This window comes from Gloeophyllum trabeum (genome assembly GCF_000344685.1).
Source record: "Gloeophyllum trabeum ATCC 11539 unplaced genomic scaffold GLOTRscaffold_00003, whole genome shotgun sequence".
NCBI lineage: Eukaryota > Fungi > Basidiomycota > Agaricomycetes > Gloeophyllales > Gloeophyllaceae > Gloeophyllum > Gloeophyllum trabeum.
The window spans coordinates 2,110,645-2,131,574 of NW_006920412.1; the positions used below are offsets into that span (position 1 = coordinate 2,110,645).

At 53.7% G+C, this 20,930-nt stretch overlaps 6 protein-coding genes across 6 annotated transcripts; 3 read left to right on the top strand and 3 right to left on the bottom strand.

The window, feature by feature from the left end:
- Positions 1–1,542: 1,542 nt before the first annotated feature.
- GLOTRDRAFT_137102 (APC amino acid permease) lies at positions 1,543–3,941 on the top strand (the record flags this gene model as incomplete). Its single annotated transcript, XM_007865374.1, has 14 exons — positions 1,543–1,697; positions 1,752–1,806; positions 1,858–1,999; positions 2,052–2,057; positions 2,124–2,247; positions 2,305–2,406; positions 2,459–2,550; positions 2,603–2,665; positions 2,716–2,823; positions 2,882–2,964; positions 3,030–3,094; positions 3,153–3,174; positions 3,232–3,522; positions 3,585–3,941. The coding sequence occupies 14 exons, from the start codon at positions 1,543–1,545 to the stop codon at positions 3,876–3,878; spliced, it is 1,602 nt and encodes a 533-aa protein (XP_007863565.1). The 3' UTR covers positions 3,879–3,941.
- A 574-nt stretch (positions 3,942–4,515) lies between these two features.
- On the top strand, positions 4,516–5,426 carry GLOTRDRAFT_120130 (IGPD-domain-containing protein). Its single transcript, XM_007865375.1, has 5 exons — positions 4,516–4,695; positions 4,750–4,837; positions 4,901–4,998; positions 5,050–5,234; positions 5,293–5,426. The coding sequence occupies exons 1-5, from the start codon at positions 4,558–4,560 to the stop codon at positions 5,387–5,389; spliced, it is 606 nt and encodes a 201-aa protein (XP_007863566.1). The 5' UTR covers positions 4,516–4,557; the 3' UTR covers positions 5,390–5,426.
- A 1,423-nt stretch (positions 5,427–6,849) lies between these two features.
- On the bottom strand, positions 6,850–10,458 carry GLOTRDRAFT_35883 (uncharacterized protein; the record flags this gene model as incomplete). The annotated part of the gene is made up of 12 exons (XM_007864675.1): positions 6,850–7,263; positions 7,318–7,524; positions 7,585–7,722; positions 7,778–7,874; positions 8,031–8,067; positions 8,215–8,624; positions 8,695–8,905; positions 8,961–9,053; positions 9,172–9,282; positions 9,829–9,968; positions 10,024–10,124; positions 10,180–10,458. 12 exons carry the CDS (start codon positions 10,456–10,458, stop codon positions 6,850–6,852), a joined length of 2,238 nt encoding a protein of 745 aa, XP_007862866.1.
- A 2,037-nt stretch (positions 10,459–12,495) lies between these two features.
- On the top strand, positions 12,496–13,156 carry GLOTRDRAFT_91799 (uncharacterized protein; the record flags this gene model as incomplete). The annotated part of the gene is made up of 2 exons (XM_007865376.1): positions 12,496–12,754; positions 12,969–13,156. 2 exons carry the CDS (start codon positions 12,496–12,498, stop codon positions 13,154–13,156), a joined length of 447 nt encoding a protein of 148 aa, XP_007863567.1.
- A 2,093-nt stretch (positions 13,157–15,249) lies between these two features.
- GLOTRDRAFT_36273 (uncharacterized protein) lies at positions 15,250–16,435 on the bottom strand (the record flags this gene model as incomplete). The annotated part of the gene is made up of 3 exons (XM_007864702.1): positions 15,250–15,630; positions 15,697–15,794; positions 15,850–16,435. The coding sequence occupies 3 exons, from the start codon at positions 16,433–16,435 to the stop codon at positions 15,250–15,252; spliced, it is 1,065 nt and encodes a 354-aa protein (XP_007862893.1).
- A 554-nt stretch (positions 16,436–16,989) lies between these two features.
- On the bottom strand, positions 16,990–20,747 carry GLOTRDRAFT_110164 (Metalloprotease). Its single transcript, XM_007865377.1, has 18 exons — positions 20,710–20,747; positions 20,311–20,651; positions 20,155–20,254; positions 19,735–20,100; positions 19,581–19,684; positions 19,143–19,525; positions 18,634–19,082; positions 18,352–18,562; positions 18,183–18,294; positions 18,081–18,130; positions 17,968–18,022; positions 17,791–17,911; positions 17,695–17,738; positions 17,628–17,635; positions 17,468–17,578; positions 17,348–17,411; positions 17,177–17,287; positions 16,990–17,123 (listed from the first exon to the last, which is right to left on the bottom strand). The coding sequence occupies exons 1-18, from the start codon at positions 20,738–20,740 to the stop codon at positions 17,082–17,084; spliced, it is 2,703 nt and encodes a 900-aa protein (XP_007863568.1). The 5' UTR covers positions 20,741–20,747; the 3' UTR covers positions 16,990–17,081.
- Positions 20,748–20,930: the final 183 nt, after the last annotated feature.

Consider the following 20,930-nt stretch of genomic DNA (forward strand, 5'->3'; position numbering starts at 1 on the left):
CGGTCTTCGAGATCTTCTTGACCGCCGAAGCCCCCCTCGAAGTCGTGGCTCTGTTGCTTTTTGGCGCTCTCTTGGTTCTGCTGTAATTCCTGGCGGATGGCTTCTAGTTGGGCCTTCTCCTAAGGGTTGATTGTAAGTGTCCCCAGTTGCTGTTGCAGTCTGCATGAGAGCTGGTACGGCGAACCTTGTCATTGACATAACGGCTCTCCTCGGCCTGCTCTCTCGATTTCCAGGCCCCATCCTTGCAGAGAGTGGGTAAGGCGCATCTCATAAATGGAACCATGGATTATTGCTTACTTGCGCTGTCGTTCCGGACATACTTGAACAATTTATAGTCGATGATGGTGTTCAGTACTTGGTACTTACAGTCGACTCTGTCTTAACCCATACCTGTCATAACCCATAACCTGTAATAACCCATAGGTTTTTGGCTTCCACCGACATGGTAGATAGTAAAAACCCATAAGTCTGCCGTATCCCATAACCCATAGCTTTCTGAAGGGTCATAACCCATAAAACAACCTATATTAGGAAGGTACAGGTCTTCCTTCTCACGAGAATCTGGACCATCTGAACCCTTAATTTTTGGTTCTCGTGGTATTTCAGAAGATAACCCATACCAGACTCAAGATTCCGTATCTAAACGGTGTCATAAACGACGTCCGGCCTATACCGGATAGGCTGTCTGTCACGTGTACTAGGTAGTCACACAATGTCACACATTCTGGTAACCCATAGTCTGCAGAAACCCATAACTTTTGGGTTCCACGACCCGTTATGGGTTAAGACAGAGTCGACTGTAGTATTCGCGTTTGTCTTACGCAGTGACGTCAAGCTCGAGGTCTAAGACATACCGGCAACTGCCGGTGCCAAGTATCTGCTTCTGCAAGAATCAAGACGTCCGACTTGCGTCCGACACGCCAAGTACCGTCTTGACCGTCTTGCCTGGTCCTGCTCAGGTCGTATTCAAGGCAGACGACATCCCATGCCTCGCTGAACTGCAATTTGAATTTGATCGCTCAATGCTTTTCTTCTGTCTCGTAGGCACTGCCAGGAGCCCAGAAGCCCAGATCCTCAATCATATGCATTTGTGCTCGGGTGTCGGGACAAAGTATTGGAGAACGTCCGGTCACTGGCGCCGTCGTTTGGTTCCCCGAGTGCGTGGTGTGGTCGTGTCTTCGAGGTGAATGTGACGCGCCGCGACGGTATCTCGATAATACAGGCGCCTCGAGGGCCTTGCGGAATACGTTCCCGTTATCTGTCTCGGCGATGAGCTCGGACACTGAGGGCTGAGGCCTGAGGACCGAACCGGTGCGGTGGCCTCCATCGACATCTGACCTTCTTCCAGTACGAACCCGTCCTCATCTGGGAAAAGGATATCGATCCCGAACATTTTTTTCTTATCTCTGATGGGCTCCCCGGATTGTACTCCTTTGCGATCATGCTTCTCTGTCACATACAAAGTATATGATACTTAACTCCGCACTCGCACTCCCCCCCCCTTCATCCTGCAGTCGAGAACAGCTCGTCCAGGTTCTTGCCATGGGGCCTAAAAGTACTGACCTCGCGTCCAAAGACACGTCTGATGATGCCGTTCTGCGAAGTTTGGGCTACAAGCAGGAGTTTAAGCGTGCATTCAGCCCACTGGAATTGTTTGGTGCTGGATTCAGCTTTATCGGCGTGGTGTCGTCCATCGCGTACGACCTTTTATGCTATTTGGAGGTCGCGAAGTATTTGACAACTCAATGCAGATCTACCCTTGTCTATACGCTGCCCAACGGTGGCCCCTTCTCTATGATCTGGGGGGTATGTCTTCCCCATGGCCATAAAAATACTCCGTGACGCGTACCCTGACAGTGGGCTATATGCATGATATTCATACTTACCATGTCTCTGGCGATGGCGGAACTTGGATCTGCAGCACCGACTGCAGGCGGTCTATATTATTGGACGTTTTCATACGCGTCCCCCCGATGGCGCCGCCTTCTATGTTGGATTGGTACGTTGAGGCCACATGGTCGCAATGATGCCTATAGCTAACTTGACTTCAGTCGGTTGTAAGTCTTACTAACACAGGGCCCTTCAGCGTATGTTGAACCCAGATCTGTCTTGGGACGTCTCAGATGCGAATACAATCAACAGTATCGCGGGTTTCTCTTCAACAATATGGGGTGCAGCTGTCCAGATTATGGCGGCAGTCAGCATGGGCTCTGACTTAACGTTCACTCCCACCAACGGACAAATATAGTAAGCATGTTAAGACATCTGTACTTCCCTTGCTGACCCTTGACCCATCTGATGCAGCGGCTGCTATGTCGCGCTATTGCTAGTCCAAGCAGTGCTTTGCAGCTCCGCGACTAGGATTATCGCCGGGTTGCAGAAACCCTACCTAATATCTAACTTAATGTGCGTATCTGCGCCGCGTACTTTGCCTCTACTTCAACGACGGGTGTGACAGGCTAATTGCGGGAATAATTATCGCTCTCCCCGTGGCAACACCAAGAGAATACATCAACACGGCCAAATTCACCTTCACGGAGTTCGAGAATTGTAAATCGGTTAACCTTTCATTCCTGTTTCTTCTCGCTTATTGCTTGGACAGTGACGACTTGGCCTGCTGGATTTGCGTTTACTCTGAGTTTCTTAGCACCTCTGTGGACCATGAGTGAGTTTCACCGGCAGATTACTCCTGCGCCGGCTTAATTTAACCCCTAGGTTGCTTTGACTGCGTCGTACACATCAGCGAGGAAGCGTCCAATGCGAGCGTCGCTCTGCCGTGGGCCATCATTTCTGCAAACATGGTATCCGGCGTCCTTGGTTGGGGTGCGCAATCATTTCCCTATTTCGTTGTCAGTGATACCGTAAGCTGATTATAATGCAGGCCTGCTCATTGCAATCGGCTTCTGTATGGGTACGGATGTCAATAGCATCGTCTCCAGTCCCATAGGACAACCTTTAGCAGCGGTCAGTTCTCCCGCACTGCATGTTTTGGTAAAAATGCTGAAGGTCATCGTGTCCCTTCCCTAAAGATCTTCTACAATAGTTTCGGCAAGAATGGGACACTTGCGATGTGGGCCATCATCATCGTATTCCAGTAAGTCTTGAGGCGAGGCCCTCTTCTAAAAATGTTCCTACGATAACTGGTCACACAGGTTCATGGCGTCTATCAGCGTGGTTCGTAATAAGTCTAGACCCTCCCCCGTGCCATTCCGGACTGACTCTTGGTACCAGCTTACCGTTGGCTCGCGACAAGTGTTCGCCTTCTCTCGCGACGGTGCTTTGCCATTCTCCCGCTATCTCTACCGCGTCAATGGTTATACGCAGACGCCGGTCAACTGTGTCTGGTTCACTACGATCGCAGCTATTCTTTTGGGCTTACTGTCTTTTGCGGGCTCTGCAGCGATAGGTGCCGTCTTTACCCTCGGCGTTGCAGCGCAGTACATCGCCATCGCCATTCCAATTGCTTCGAGATTCACATTTCCGAATAAGTTCCGACCAGGTCCATTCACTTTGGGCAGTTTGGTGAGTGGAATCGTGTCCCAATGCGAAGGCAATGTCACCAATGATCAACTGAAATTTCGCAGGGCCGTCCAGTCGCTACTATAGCCGTCCTGTGGATGATGTTTTGCTTCGTCATCTTCTTGTTTCCTACGGACCCAAGACCGCCGGTACAGGATATGAATTATTCCATCGTTGTCCTTGGGGGTACACTCTTTTTATGTCTGGCCTGGTATTACTTCCCTCGCTACGGCGGAGTACATTGGTTCCAAGGTCCGATCCGCAATATCGACATAGACTACGAGAAGACAGATGGTGAGGAGCAGGTGATTGCGGAGACATCTTCACTCGAGAAAGGCTACGTGGACAAAACAGCGTAATTTCTTAGAAGAGAGGGAAAATTATGGTACACATCTCTGTGGCGATTGTACTGCCTTGAATAGATGCCACTATGACGAAACATGCTTTAAGAACGACCAGGTCGGGGAGACCATGTACGATTTGGTTGTCGATAGATATCTCGGGGCCCATTAGTACCCAAGCCTTTCGCCTCAGACATGCGTGACTTCTGTGGAAGTGACGTCCCTCGACTCTTCGACGAGAGGTTCGGAACTGCCTAAGGGCTATTGTCGAGAGACCCCTCGAGCGCGGCGAGAACGTCAACTTGAACTACCACTACAGGAAGAGTCCATTGACGATTCATGTTTTTATATACCTCGAGTGCTTGCACCGTACCGTAGGGGTGGAGAGACTAATGTAAAGCAATCTCGAGTAGTAATACTATAACCCATGAGGTTGGGATGATCATCCCATGGTGTAAAGAAGAGTCCCGTTACATCCGGCCCGGAATCCGGATGCTTCCACGTCTGAAATAGCAGTAACCGCCGGATAAGCAAGCAGCCAATCATACGCGAGACTGTACTCAACACGAGATTCCCTCGATCACATGCGCGTGGCAACTTCCGCTTCGGGCACTTCGGATTTTCGGATTGAATGCTTTCTGCACCGTTGAATCGTTTCCGATACTGGTTTCGTCCTTCCTTACTTTGACTAACGACAATGGCTGCCCGACAAGCGACGATATCTCGGAATACAGCTGAGACTCAGATCGAAGTCTCCATAAATCTTGACTGTGGACCGGGATCTGCTTCGCTCCAGACCATTGATATTTCCACTGGGATAGGCTTCTTGGATCATGTACGCTCTGCACCGAGATACGTGTGCCAGATTCAGGGGTAATAGCTGTTCTAGATGTACCATGCGCTGGCGAAGCATAGCGGCATGTCTCTGACGATGAAATGCAAGGGCGACCTTCATATCGATGACCACCATACAGCAGATAAGTGCGGCGGGAGGAGACATTTCCGCCACCATCGAGCCTGAGGAGACGCGCCATCTTTACAGGACAGCGCCATAGCATTAGGCACCGCATTCAAGCAGGCTTTAGGCGAGGTCCGGGGCATACGTCGGTATGGCACGGGTTTCGCACCACTGGATGAGGTACTGTACTTTCATTCTCCCCTGGTGCTTCTTACAATATCGATATCTTAGGCTCTGTCGAGGGCAGTCATTGATATCTGTTCACGACCATACTGCGTTACTGAGCTGGGTCTCAAACGCGAGAAGATTGGCGACATTGCGACGGAGATGTTCCCTCACATCTTCTACTCTTTCTCAATCGCCTCGGGCGTTACCCTCCACATCGATGTTCTAAGAGGTCAAAATGATCATCACCGGTGTGCAATCATGCTTGTATATTCCTTGGACTCCTTTACTAAGATTTTCACCGAACAGGATCGAGTCTGCATTCAAAGCGCTTGCTTTAGCGATCCGCCAGGCTATCGAGCGGACGGGCGGTAATGATGTACCTAGCACGAAAGGTGTCTTATAGTCCATCTCCGAATGATCAGCCCAAACATCATCTCGGCCAGGTGGTCGAGCCATGCGCCGAGATCTTAGGAATCTCACGGATATCAGAGCCGCCTGTTCCTACGAGCGAATGTGCCAGGAGCTCACTTCAGAGAAAATAATGTAGGCAAAAGCTGGAGTCCTTTATAGTGGAGTGCCTGAAGACGGCTGTGTTCACGTAGTAATTCGCTGATAATCTAGAGCAGGAACACGCAGAAGCCAGGCCCTAGGTGGAGGACCTTTAGGATGGGTACCCGCGGGCATTGACCCCCTGAGCGTTTGGTGATCGTAGGCAGTGAACGCAGCGATCTGCATTAAGATCCGTACGTGCACGACCCTGACACCCTTATCTGTCAAGAAACGGGGGTAGGGACCGTATAAGGACGTCCATAAGTGCGTGATACTATTCAATGTTCCTATTTTGAACTGTGTATGGTGCCCACTGAGAACCCGAGCTCTCACCCATGCCGCGGAGGTCGATCACCACCGCGCATCGTGTTACTGCTGGTGGCGCAATCATCATTCTCAGAATCAGCGAAGGTTCGACAGACTGTCATAATCTAGCTACCGGCGGCGGTCATCCGGTACTGCTGTCACAGGGGATAGATTCCGACCATTGATTCGTTGTTACCACAGCTTGGCTCAGAGGAGCCAAGCTACTACGGTGCTGTCATCGATTTTCTGCCATGTCAGATCACTATGTTTAGCGCATGGATATCGCTCACTACGACCAAGAAGCTGGTATTCAGTTGGCCCCGTGCGTAACGTTTACTTGATGGCGGCTGTAGCATTCAGTTTACTGAATCAGCGGGACAGTACTCGCCACATGCTCTGCAGAAGTCGTAACCTTGTAACATTGGTCATAGGCTCGGAGCTTTCACGGGGACACGATGCTAAGTGCACGAACACTAGGTATTCAGTGCCCATCAGGATGCCGCCCACATCGCCACGGTTCCCTTGGGATCGACGTCCCTGATGTAGGGTTCGGGTTCCAGCCACATAATCTGATAAGGCGAAATGCCATAATTGACAGCTTTGGAGAAGGCCGCCTTGAGCATACGAAGCAGTAGTCACGGATGGCTTCGCGTAGCCGATTCACGGCCCGAGCTTTATGCAAGCCAGAACTTGCACAGCACTTCAGTTGTCTTAGATCCTTCTAACGTTAGCCCCTGGATGCATTTCCCATTGGCACCCTAGGAAGGCGATTAAGCCGACAAATGTCCCGAGGGACTCGTCCAGATATGGATTCACCAGGTCTCTTGATTCACGGGTGTTAGCGCCCAGAGCAGTTTCATTAGAGGAAAAGCTGTACACTAACTATTGCAGATGTATACAAGATATCGCGAAGCAACAGAAGAACAATAATAACGTCTACGAAACCAAGCACCAAGAAAACGGGGGATAAACCCAGAAGATACACAATACTGTACATTATACCATACATCATGACCTCATCCCTGTCCATGGTTGACCATACTGAGGTACTTGACCTTGCGGAGCGACGTGTGGCCAACCAGTATTGGTAAAGTTGGCTCCAAAGAAATCATCTCCCCCGTGCGCAGGCATACCCCATCGCTCGTCCATGGCCTCCGCCGCACCGGAGTTACTGTGGAACTGCGCTCCATACGTCCCATTCTGCTGCCCGGCGACGACCGTCTGCAGGAAGTGGTTCATGCTGAAATCCATGTCCGCCTCGCCGGACTGCTGGTACACCGTCCCACTGGGAAATTCCTGAGCGGACTGGTCCATGCCCGACACCTGCGAGGTGTCCGGCCAGTAGAACATGTGCGGAGGCGTCGGGTCACGCTCTTGGTGGTACTGCGGCTGAATCTCACCTGTCGTCGGGGAGTAGGAGGACTGGTCAGAGGAGGTATGGTCCGCGGCGGCGTACTGGGCATACGAGGAGCCCACGGCTGCATAATGCGTGTTCCGCGCAGCGCGCGAGTGATCGTACTTGGCGAGGAGGGAGGAGAGGAAGCGCGAGTACAGCATGGGCGTGTGCCGGCCGTCCAGCGCGACTTCCTTCGAGCCGAGGATCTCAATGAGACGCCCGACCTCGTGGACGATGATCTGCTCCTGGTTCGGCTCGAGCAGGGGCTTGCATTTTGGCCGGAGCAGCTGAATTGACATCGAGCGTCAGCGACAGACACCGAATCCAGTTTTGCGGGCTCCACGTACATTGAGCAAGAACGCCGCCGCATACGCGACGTAAAGAAAGTGCGCTTCCATCGAGAACCGAAGCATCCGCGTGGGATACGTGACCGGGTACATGTCCTCGATCATAATCTTCAATACCAGCAATGCCTCGGTGACAGACTGCAGAATGTACGTCAGGTCAGCATTCCTCCATCACGCCATCGCCGTTACTCACCTGCCGGACGATATAGCAGCCCCTGTTGAGCCCACGCTTCTTGAACTCCAGCTGGAAGGCATGCGCCAGGACGACCAATCGCGAGTACGCCGCGATTCTGTAGGGCAAGGGTTCAGCCATGCCGAAAGTGACGCTCGCAGTGAATGAAAAACAGGTGACTCCGCTGCCAGGCGCCCAAGCGCCCCGGGATGACCCGTGTCCACCTGGGTGGCAGAGCGTGTGCAAAGAAGAGAAGACAGGAAAAGGGACGTACAATTTCGTCGTATTACCGCGGTACCGACAAATCGGATCTGCAATTGAGAAAAGTCAGGAACCGGAAGGCCTGCCGACTATGAAGAGGAAATCGAGAGGGGCAAAGCTGCTGCTCGCCCGGAACACCAAGACAGCCTTGGCAAGCTCGGGGACGGCGGAAAGCTTGTCGCGAAAAGACAGGAAACACGCACCGGTCGAGAACGTCTGCGTCTGGTACAGCTGGTACCAATGCGCAATCCTCTCCGCGAGCCTCCGATCAATACCCACCAGCCTCTCCACAATATCCCCCTCCTCCTGCCCCGCCGCGTCCTCATCCCCATCCACGATCCGGCGGAACTCCGCCATCACGAGGAGGATGTCGACGTACCCGCAGAGGTGGATGTCGTAGTCGAGGTTGCCCTCGCTGCAGCGCCACCAGTCCTGGCTGTGCCGCGCGACGTAGTCGTCCTGGAGGCGCACCATCGGCAGCTTGCCGTACTGCGTCGCGTGGCTCGCGTCGACGCAGAAGCAGTTGAGCCAGGTGCGCGTGAGGTTGAGCGAGGACGGCGTGGGCGGGTGGGGTGGCGGCTCGTTGATGCCTAGTTCCAGCGCGAGCCTGCGTCACGGTAGGATAATGATGTCAGAATGAACCTAGATTAAAAGTGGAGAAAGGGGGTGAGACGCACCGGATGGCGACGCCCATCAGCGTCCAGCTGCGGTCCTCCGCCCACCGCTTCCGCGGCTTGGGGTACACCGCGAGCAGGAGGTACGCCTGGCACGTCTCGACGGCCTTTGACGCGTCCACGAGCGCGCGCCCCGCCGCGTCGCGCGCAAACGACATGAGCAGCGGGTACAGCGCCGGGCGCGCGTCGTAGTAGCGCGAGGCGACCGTGCATACTATTTGCCGAGGTCGGGTTAGGGAAGGGGAGAAGGGGGAGGGAGGGGGGCTTACCGACTGTGAAGAGGAAGGGCGAGGTGTGGATGAGGTAGTTCGGGGTGTGGTAGTTTGGGTCGAGGATCGAGAAGAACGGCTGTGGGCGCACGGCTCAGTTAGACTGGGCATTCTCGCGCTCATCGTACCCATGACACTCACATTCACTCTGTCAAAGTACCTACGAAACGCCATCTCAGCACACATGGTTCCGTGTGATAAGAATAGAAACGCAGCAACGCCACATACAGCTTGAACAGATCATGCACCTCGTCCATCTGCAGAAAGCCCCGCTTGACGACGTCGGGCAGGGACTGGCTCCCACTCAAGCCGTATCGGGGATCTGTTCAGTCGAGCAAGCAAACAAGCATGACTAGTCAGTCGCGATTCATTAAGCCAAGAGCAAAGCCAGATGGCGATAGCCCACGAATGATCAGCCCTGGCTGCCACCATCAGACACAAGTATCCAACGGACGCTGAGAAGATCCCCTGGGACGGGGCGGGTCACGGATGTCCCATCTCGGAATTTCCCAGCGCAGGGCCCGGAAATAACTGGAGCACGGTGAGGTCCCAGTGCGCGTCCCGACGCACGTGCAAAACGCCCTGCGCAGCCCGAAATACGCATACACTGACCAAGCAGGGAGATAGGGATAAGGGGCTGCTCACCTGCTGATAAGGGCGTCCGCGTCGAGAGGTCCATGTAGAATTCGGTGGAGCCGTATTCGCGTTTGGGCATGCGGAGGTTAGCCGGGCGATGTGGGTCGTATGGGGATATCGACTGGGAAGATTGTGAGTACGAGGAGGGGGAATAGTCGGCCGAGTCATTTGGGGAGGCTGGTGGAGCGGGAATGTGAGATGTATGTGGATACGCTGAAGAGGGCGAACGTACAAGCCGAGGCGACCTCCTCCTGGGCCTTCTCAATCCAGTCTTTGACTTTCTTCTCGGCCTTGATCTGGTCGAGCTGCTGGAGTATGGACTGGATGGTGGCGTCCTGGCGGTGGGATTTTTCGAGGAGCGCTTCGTGTGACCTGATAGGATTACGGAGGTGAGAACTGGGGGTACGAGGGGGAGCAAGACACGCACGGAGCTGGTTTCCGCTTCTTGCGCCCGCGGACGACGCATTCGTGTTTGCCGGCGATGCATCGCTGGCAGGACGACTGGCCGCGGTCGAATTGGCAGCGGACCTGCGGTGGCTCGGCGCTCAGCATCAGCGGGAGAGAATGAGAAGAGCCGGCGCACCTTGAGGGACTTGCAATGGACGCAAGCGCCGGTACTGTATATGCCACAATCAAAAATCCGAGAAAAAAAGATAAAGATGTTGACGCACGGGCGGACGTTCCCCTTTGACCTTGTATACGAATACTCGTCTTCGTCTGCGCTCTGCCCATCGCTGTCATAATGTTGCTGGCGTCGAGGGTCGTGGAAGGAGCTAAAGGCAAAGGAGACGGCGGAGCTGGGGCTCGATGGCCCGCTGGTGGCGGACACGCCGTTGGGCGAATTGTGGGGACGGGCGGCCATCTGGGGCGCGAACTTGAAGGTGAAGCAGGAGGAGGAGGAGGAGGAGGGCGGGTGTGGCTGTGGCTGTGGGGGGACGGGCAGTGATATATGCATGGGGAGACGATCGAGATCCATGAAATGGGGAAAGCAGTGTTGTTGGGCAAAGCAGTCGGTGGACGCCATCGCGCAGAGGGGGCAGACGCGGTCCGATCGGGGCTGAATCGAGATGCACCTCTCATGAATCGGCGATCGGCTTTCTTATATCTCGCGTCCCTTTTACTTCCGTCTGCGTGCCTGGCCAATCACGCCCCTCGCCCGGCGTCTAACGCGACCCACGCCCGCCCACGCCGGATCACGCTGCGAGCTTGAACTCTCCCCTGCTCCGGCGTCCTCTATCTTCGGGCTGCGCGGCTATGCAGTTCTTCTACTAGTACTCCGACGCGGACACTCGCCGCTCACGTCAGCCTTGGCCGCGACGATCCTGCCACTCCGTCACTCGGCGTAACCTCATAAACCGCCTTCGGCCCAGACTCTGGCTTGTTCAAACCAGCCTCGCACCATTCCAAGCGGTTGCATTCTCTCGGCTCGTTGACCGCGACCGAAAATGACCACATCTCGAAGTTGCACCCTATCTCAAATCCATCTCCCGATGAAAACTCGATATATCCTCGCCCCCCTTGCTTCTCGTCTTCGCACTTGGCTTCCTGTCATATCGCGCTAGCCCACCCTCAATTGAACCCAAACAGAGCCTGGCCAACGACGTCCCCCCCACTGACACACACACCGCTATCTTCGTATCCCGTTTCTCATGACCTCATCACCAGCCGATCGTCCAACCCAGCGAACCCCGTCCTGCCCTCTTCGCACATATCCTCCCAGCTGCCTCGGCAGGCAGGCCACAGGCCTCGGCATTCCCTCCCTCGACGCACACTTATCGGGCTAGACCGTCCTACTCGGTCACCCAGCCAATAGCACGGAAGGGCTCCCGCTGAGCCAGATGCTGCTTATCACCCGGCACCTCTCTCGCCCCGTCCTCCGTACTCGGTGACCAACGAAGCCGCAAACCCGACTTCACGCAGCCGCTCCGCCACCAGCCATTCGCGCGAGGCCCTAGGTCTCTCAGTAATAAGAGGCCTATTGGTCCAATTCCGAATTACCCACCGCAACCTCCCAGCCCGCGGCTCACCCGAGCAATCAAACCAGCGCGAATCCCGACGAGCGTGGACCGCCCCCCATCATCGGCGCATCCCCCACTGCGAGGACATCTCGCAGAACTTTGTTTTCGCCCGACGTCGCGCATACCAATGCTCATCACGGCATCCAGGGACTTGGTAGGTCAATTACGAATGAGACCCCGCATCCGGAACGCCTCGCGGAGTACCAACCATCTCCCCCGCCCGGGCCAGCGCCGTCCCCTCCTCCGACGTCGGTTGACATGATCAACAACAGCGCTGCATCTTTTCCCACTGTCAGTCAAGGTATGGTAAACGACTGCACCCGCGCGGGCATGCCGAGCCTTGTCATTCATTCATTCGCGTGTGAGCCAGAATTCGAAGCATGCACCGTCCGCTCCCATCTCGATATCGATTAGCTACTGACTGGGCTGACTGGCCCCCTGCTGATCATGATGCATGCTGATGTGCACTGTAACTACCCCGCGTGAGTCGCGCCCGACCCGGCGCAAATCGGGGCACCGGCCTCTGGTGTGCGAGCGCCGAGCGCCTCCCGCAATGCGGTATTGGTCGTGTTCAAGGTTCTGAGGCGTGACCACGCCAGGCCCATTGCCTGATCGTTTGCTTCCAAGCTGAGGTACAAGGCGACACGCCAGACTGAAAACAAGTCTGCACCGCAACCCAAATATCCCCGCGTACTTGTGGGCGCACTACTACCATATCCAGAACAAGGTCACACCGACGCGATCCCGTTCACTGACCATGCAAATGAGTACTCTGGCGTCCAAACGAGTCCCCAGGATCATCACCGGGGGAAAACGTGACCCACGGATTCCTGGCGCGCCCGCATCATACCGAAGCAGATCAGCGCCGGGTCGCTAGCGATATGCTGTCCACCGCACATGGCAGAGCGGTGCACCCAGCGTGCTCGCGGACCAAGGGCAAGACGAGAGTGGGAACGACCCGACGATGGGCTGCAGGTGTGGCGGCGGCGTCGCGTACTTCGATGAGCGAGGATCGCCGAGTCGTCATTGTCAGGGTGCCTACGGCACCGGGTGGGACGGAACAGGGGGCACCATCAGCTGGTCCCAATGCCAATGATGAGGGCGGGATGGCTGCGGAATTGATTGGCTTTAGAGCCATCAGTAAGTAAGCAGGACGAGTGTCATGGCCCGTTGCGCGCGCCTCTGAGTAGCAGTTTCGAAGTGGGGTGTTCAAGAAAGGAGGGTGCGCGCTATGCATAGACGTCGCTAAAATTCTGCAGGAAGACGGACGCATCGTACCCCTAAGCCCCTAGTGCTGCGCGCGACTTTGTCATGGCGGCGGAATAGCGTATAGAACAGATATTTTGAGACCTAGGCAGAGTAAAATTGGCGACGGCTGGGAATGCGCCGAGTACGCTAGAAGCTAGAACCGAGCTGGATTCTGACGTCGTCAACGTGCCGAGGTGTTCAGCACTCCGAGGCGTCCTCGGAGGGGCGATCCAGGATGTCGAGAGGACGCGCGACTTCCCGAACCCCGGTCCTATGATCCAAGTCCCGGGGTAAAACGGAAGGAAAATGGAGGGTGACAATCCTCTCAGGAGCAGTCGATTTTACATCAGGATGCAACCCGCGACACGACACACCACAGTCGCTGGACGTGAATTTCCTGACGGAAAGTGCAGCGCCATCTATGGCACATACAATGAAACCGCTAAGACACGGATCTATCGAAACAGCCGATAAGTCATTCACGACTGACATAAGCTGATCGTGGCACCGACCGTGTTACCCGAAATCATTGTCTTCGAGCGCCGCGAAGCGGGAGATGTCGAAATTGAGATACCGCGAACATTCCAGCTGTGAACGGCTTGCGATTGGACACCGTGACGGAACATGGCTATCTCGGCGTACAAGATTCCTCCAGTGTCTGGTGGTTTCCTTGAACCCCACCCGGCCTCCTAGAGTGAACATTTGTATGAGCTTGACGATAGCCTACAATAGCACCCTTCCTCATGCACTGTTTCCTGACCTAAATGTCTTGGAGATAGGCCTCACTATGGAGCGGCCCGTGGTTTTGGATTGAGGCGGAGAGACGCAAGACGCAACCTGTCCTACATTAAAATATTCATGGTAGCCTCAAACATGAATCCCATGTAACGACCGGGTAAACAATATCTTGTCACCATACATCCATGAGGGAAAGAAATCCACATATCACGGGGAGCGGCCAATGTGAAAGAATGTACGGGACGCCATGGGGCCCTCGGCGGGCAACAAGGACACCTCCACCATGCGCCAGGTTATCGGCTAACGGAGCGAGGTTGCCCATGCCCTGAGGGCATCCATACGGCCGCGGAGAAGCTTGTTTGTAATCCACCACGGATTTCGAGAAACTGGTAGGTGAGGGTCCACCCCACTACACGTGCAGCAAGCCCATTGGCACCACCATGCAGACGTGGATGTACTTGATAACAAGCAAACAGACCATTGCACCGGAGCCTGCATCTGGAGGCTAGAAGCGCCCTGTATGTCCTGTGCTTCAACCAATAAACACTCGGAGAGTCCGACAGGAGCAATGCCGATCAACTTGCATTTGGCAAAGTAAGGTAACAGGCAGGTGCCCTCGCAACATTGAAACGCTGGGCCTAGTCACGCTTCCTGACCATCGCGAATAGACCATTTTAAGCCTGGTCCGAAGACGGTCCCGAGGAAGCAGTCAGTCATCCAGCAAGTTCCGTACATCCGTAGCGCCACCCGGCGAATACGTAGGTGAGCATCGAGAACGACCATGACATCGGACGGCTTGACTCCTAAGAATTCTGCTTTGAACAACAGGAAACTGTGTAAAATGACGAGAGCTGAAGTTGTCCCCATCGATCGATAGACTCAGAGCGTACTGGCTGAAGGACTGCATGTGATATGCATTGTGTACGACCGCACCCGACATACGGCGCACGGACTAGGTGCTAGCTACCGAACCTCCCTCTTAGAACTTTAGCCGGTATAGACCCAGAGCAGCATGCACGGTCCCCAGATGACTTGAGGTGAAGTTCGAAATAGTTCAACAGAATCAGAACTCAGAGAAGCGTTGACGTGAGAGCAGAACTAGAATAACCACCAGGGGTTAAACTGCCAGCCCAGAAGGAGACACGTTCTAGTCATGACCGCCTCCGTGGTAGTCCGGCTATTCCAGCTGGCTGTGCAGTAATGCAATATGTCCAACCCTAGTTTTAAAATGCTGCACCTGTACAAGGTTCAGAAAGACTCTAAATCGAAGGAAGCTGCCTTGCATATCGTATTCTCGACGGTCACTGGGCCTGGACCGGGAGCATTGTTTAGGGTTTCCTGACCCGAACAGCGTGAGTCCGCGAAGAAACGGGCACCACAGTTAAGTATCGGATAAGTTATGGAGAGTTGGCGATTAGATGCATCCTACGGCATGCAGCCTTCGCCGGGTTCTATGGCCGTCTTCGTCCGAGGTCTGGCGCAAATCCGGATTTAGAGGGGTCGCCAAACTCGGGTTCCCAGAAAGGGGCAGGCACACTGTGGTCGACCAGGTCCAACAAGGTGATGCCCATGCCCTAACCTGTCTCTAGGGGAGGCGTCCGAGCGGGGTCGAGAAGGGCACAGCGACCACCCCCTCTCCGCGCTCTTGCCTAGCCAGCAGAATCCTCGAGAGCATCTTGGACGCATGGCCCTCTCCCTTCCGCCTTGATATCCAAGACTTTCCAGAAGCCGCAATCCTTGCCTTCATTCTGCGCCGCCGCATTACAATGCCACCAGTATTTGTCGCTTCCGTCCTGCTTATTCTTTTGATCTGCCCTCAGAACGGTAGGAATACCGCACTTACACCTGGGGATGGTGGAAGGATGAAAATCAGGCCGGTAAAATCGGAATGTGATGTTGATACGACAGTTGGATGGCTCAATAGGAGAAGCCATTGACCTTGGATAGGATGGTCGATAAAGATCAATCGTTGACTGTGGCGGGATGGAGTGTTTGAATCTCTCTTGTGTCGAAGCGTGCATAATAGTCAACTAGGGTATAGAGCAGGGTATAGAACTCAGAGAAATTGTAGAGCAAGGTTGGCCTGAACAACGTACAGAGTTGTGTGGTAAAGGAATATTGAAGGTTCGAGCTTGGCGAACGTCCCTTTGGTCAGATGGTATGGTCTCTCTGAGTCGGAAGGTCCTAGTGGTACCTGCACATCGTGGAAGTGAACATTTCGATTAGGTGACGAGGTACAAGGAACGCACCAAGACTAATGGAGGCAATTGTGGGGTATGGTCCTAAGTACGTCAATTGGTCCGCGTGGGCGCCCACACTCTCCTTTGCACCCTCGTAGCAATTGGCTGCTGCGACGTTGGCTCGCCAGATCCCCAAGGAGTCACCGCCCCATTCTAATGGATACCGACGTCGTTTCTTCATTTCCTCGTTGACAACACGTTCCACAATAGTGCATGCTTCTTCGAGTACGTCGGGGAAATGTCGAGGCGGCTGGGTGCTCCGCCCGTTGTACCAATATTGGGCGGCTTCTTGCCACGCATCTCCCGCGACGTCTTCAGAATCTCCATCACTTGCAGAAAACCTGCGGACGTAGAACGAGGTCCGATGCGGACTTTCCACTAATCTTTCGAAAAGCCACCACTGGTTCCTTTTCCACTCTTGAGATTCGTCTAGCATAGTGTAGAAGAGTCTGCATGCTAGTTCAGGGGGAAGAACAGAAAGGTGCAGAGTACAAGGTGTGTGCTTGGCGACCATGTCGGGATTTGCGAGAGTTAACGGAGGTAGACGTCGCGGTGTATCCTTCGCTGGAGAAGGGGGTGGACGCAACACGGTCATGAGGTTGACCGTTTTTTTCGCAGGAGATGGAGATCGAGCAGACTTTGACGACTCAGGTTTTATGGATTTCCTGAGAACAGGGCTGGGTTCGCGCGAGACATCATCGCCAATGACCTTGGTGCTGGTGGAACTGCTCGAAGTAAGCCTTACTTTCGAAGCTGGCTGATTTAACCAAGCGTCCAGATCTGCACCTCTCTTTTGCTTCTTAGTCCTCGGGTTATCCAATTCACTGCTTGAGGCGTCTGCGGGATTATTCAACCTTTGGGCTGCTACCTCTGCGTTGCCTCCACTTTCAACCAGTGCATTCAGAAGAATAGCAGTTTCCGGCTGAGGCCCATGCAGAAGACTTGCGAGCATGGCGAGCAATGTCTCTGTATCATCTGCCATCACTAGAGCCGCCTAGTACAGACCAACGAAGATTAGACACTGATTCGGACGACAGCCACATGCACACTGAGGCCTGAGGAAGCGTCGCGAAGGATTAACGAGGTGGCGGTGCTACACGCGTTTCGACGCGTCACGCGTCGCGCTTCCGCCAAACCATCTTAACAAATGCCTCTCCGACATCCGGGCTTCAAGCTATCGGATAGCATTACGGACATGTACAATGCAAATACATCAGCAGCTCAAGTCAACGTCTGACGCCTCAAGACCATAAAATACATTGCTTCTCTCGTGGGGGGTTGAGCTGAGAAACGCGTCAGCAAAACTTATTATTTCCTGTCGTATCAGGACGTTTACCTTGGCATCTGCTGAGCAGTTGAAGGCTTTGGCAAACTCAGGGACGTTGTATAGAGTTCCATCGACACGGTACCGATTCGGTGAATGAGGATCTGTCCGAACTCTGGCGACCTAGGTTATTGAGCAATAAATGAGTTGCAATACTTTTCTCCATGGATTAATGACACTCACTGCAGAAGCGGGCTTGATGTTCTGGGCCCACACTTGGCCAAACGCTATGAAGAATAATTGCTCCCTGATACAGGCGCTCAACTCAGTGACGTAGGGTCTCCCTACCCGCTATTGACGTACCGAGTATAATTCAGACCGGGCAGCAGGTACTCCTTCGACTCGTCATACTGAGCCAACCATGCACGGTACGATTGGATCAGGCCGGTGTCTCCGATGTTCTCTCCCGACGTCCTGAATATAGTCAAAAGCTATTCTCGACAGGCCTTCGTAAATCACTCACAAGTTGCCCTGTATTAGTAGGTTGAGGTCAAGGACGATTGAACCAAAAGGCTATGAAATACACTTACGTTGACGTGAATCTTACCTCCTTTGCCATCATCGATGGTATAGGCTGTACAACTTGTGAGTCAAGAAGAGGAAGCACGAGAAGGCTGAAGACTAACAGGAATACTGCTTTACGATGCAGTCCTGCTTGATTTGGAAACCGGCACTCGTCACATTGGTCCACCACTCTTCCAGCTTGCCTTCCTGATTGTACATCCTACCAGCAGAGTCGAACGCGTGCTAACGAGAATATTCAGTCCGACCTCTCCAAAAAGGCAGGACATGTGTATAATCACCGTGAGTTCGTGAGCAGCGACCATTCCGAATGCACCGTATGCAAGATACGCAGGCCTAAGAAAAGGAGACCAACATGACTATCATGTACGAATCGACTGAGTGGAATACGTACCACTTCTCCGAGAAGAAGGGAGGTTGTAAAATACCGGCTGGGAATACGATCTAAAAAGCAATCAGACGGTGGGTGGAAGGGAAGCACAGGGTGGCCACGTACTTCGTTGCCAGGGGGATTGTAGTACGCATTTACCATTGAGGCGTACATCTCCCACTCGTCTAAGTTCCTTTGCTTCCCTAGTTTCTGCCATTTCCAATATTGTTCATTCGCACTGTGTGGCATAGGCCTGATTTAGCAACTTGACCAGCCAATATGCAGATTCACCCACTCAGCACTGAGCAAGTTGTCGAAAAACGTATCGTCGCTGATTTTGACGCGGTTATAATAGTTGACTATCGAAGCCGCACTACGAGTGTCGGGGTAGACGGGGAAGCCGACTTTGATCCGGAGTGCATCTGCCTTTTCGGCAGCAGCACTAGCTGATTCCTCGTCCATCCACGAAATGTGAGATAGAGACGATTTAAAGGCTTGGATGATGTCTACAAGCCATACATAAAAAAGGGTGAGTTCAGGGTCCATATCCTATATTACTTCGGTGATATTCATTCACCTTGGATGACATTGGTAGCCTTTTCCCGGGACTCTCCGGCGAAGGTCTCATTGACGAAATATCTACCGGTAGCATATCCCAGAGCGTTCTCCACTTGGTCGGAGCAGTACTCAGAGCGGTCGCCTACCGCACCTTTCTTGATGCCCTTAAGTTCCTCGTCGAGGCTCCGGGCAGCCTGCCAAGCCTCGGTCTGCATCCCAAGATGCGAGGCTGTTGCCAAAGCAGCACGTGTGACTAGGTACGCCTCAATCACGTCAGATTCAGTGGTGTTCAGGATATGTGCCAATGACACAGCATAAGACGGGTAAGTCACGATGACTTTCTCTGGGTAGTTCCTGGGTGCGAACGTTGCAAAGTATTCCTCGAAGTTGATCTGCGGCAAAGTCTTGGTGAGATTGGAGAGCGGGACTGGGTTATATGTCGCCCAGGGATCTTGATAAAGGATGTCACTGTGTACAAGTCCAGTCTTCAGTACGGTATTCGTATCAAAGAGCATGAAGTTAGCATACAGATCGAGACTGGCATTCGCTAGGCTCCGTTCAAACTTGACGACGGCCTTCGCTAACCTCTCCGCTCTCTCGTACTTGTCCTCGGGCCCATGGTCGTCGTCATCGCCGTCGCCGCCATCATCATCACCGTCCCAGGGTGGCCAGGGCCAGGGCGGCCACCACTTATACTTGACCTCGTTCAAAAGTAGTTCAGAAGGCTCTTGCGCCCCGGTACGCGAAGCATCTTCCATAGAAACAAGTTGACTATCCTCAGAAATTTCGGGTCTCGCCTCTGCTTTCAGCAGGTCTTCCTCTGAGTATTCCTGTTCCTCGGCGATCGTGACGAGCAGACGTTCCAAAACGTCGTTGTATAGGGCAACGATAGACTCATCCTCGTAGTATTCCTATGAATAGACACGTGAACAATGACAGGCGTTACCGCGAAGTGGTGCTAATTACCTTAGAAGGCAGACCCAGACTAGGCTGGCTGAACCACAAAGTCATGAAGTTCGGGTCCACCGCTACGTCTCCGTCAATGTCGAACTCGAACAAGGCACCGATACCTGGAAAAATCATAAGCAAAGAGAGGTATAAAAACAACCTTTTGAACAACCTCGGGAATGCAGGAAAGCAACGGCAGAAGTCAGGCCGTTCCGCTTCTTTTGGGCATCGTCCTTGCCGGCCACATCAACCTCCGTCGTCTTACCCCGGTATAAATTTTGGATAGTCTCGACCAGGCGAATGAGAGGCGCAGTTCCCACGTCATTCAAGTGATCCTCATCCAAGCAAGACTGGTAAAGACTGCGCAGCTTGCTCAGTAAAACCTTATCGGATGTCTCTTCGGGGTAGAATTCTGCCGAGTAATCCCCGGACTCCAGGATTTTACGAACGACCTGCTTGTTGTCCTCAGCGAGGACATTGAAAATGCCCCAGCTGCCTTTGTCCGCTGGAATAGGGTGACTGGACAGCCAGCCGCCATCTAAAGATATGACACATTCATCATTCATGCGGCATAGGAAATGGGAAAACTCACTGGCAAAGTCAAAGAAGTTCTCGCATGGGTCGTACGAGGTATCCAAAGAAGACAGAATGTTTGCCGAGAGCAAGATGCAGTCCGCGCTGAAGCATGCTTTCTACAGAGAAACTTATTTTGAGCGACTTGTCCTCGCGATACCAAGACAATACAAACCTCTTCCGGAGGAGCGCTGGGCGTCGGTCCAGGCACCGAGACAGTCGTAGTCGCTATGCTGGTGGATGTGGCCGTCGCAGTCGCAGTTGTAGTAGCAGTGATCGTAACTTCACTTCCAGCGCCTCCACCAGACTTCAGCTTGTGCTGAGCTCCCGCGAACAGCCCGATAAAGACCGAGCTCAGGAGCAGGAACAGTAGCGCGACGACGAGCAGCACTTTCGTCAAAGGGGTGAGGGGTTCCTGAACGACGGACGAAACACGTTCCAGGAATGTAGGCTCTCGTTCTCCATCGTAATTTTCGCCTGCCTCTGCCTCTGGATCTCGCAGAAGCGGTGCGGTTTCTATCACCACAGTCAACGCTCGGCTCGACGACGCATACGCTCGAGGATATCCTCTCACCTTGGTCTGTAGAACCTCGCGGCTCCGCCATGATGACGGTAAGACGAGAGGTGCACAAGCCTCAAGCGTATCTGGCTGCGCAAGGGCAGTATAGCGCGAGTTACACACGCTCTGAATGACGCCCTTGCTACTGTATATTGCACGCGAAGTCGAGGTGCCGGAATAGACGCCGACGGCGAGTGCAAAGTCGATCGGCCCGCTTCGATAGGAAGACGCGCACA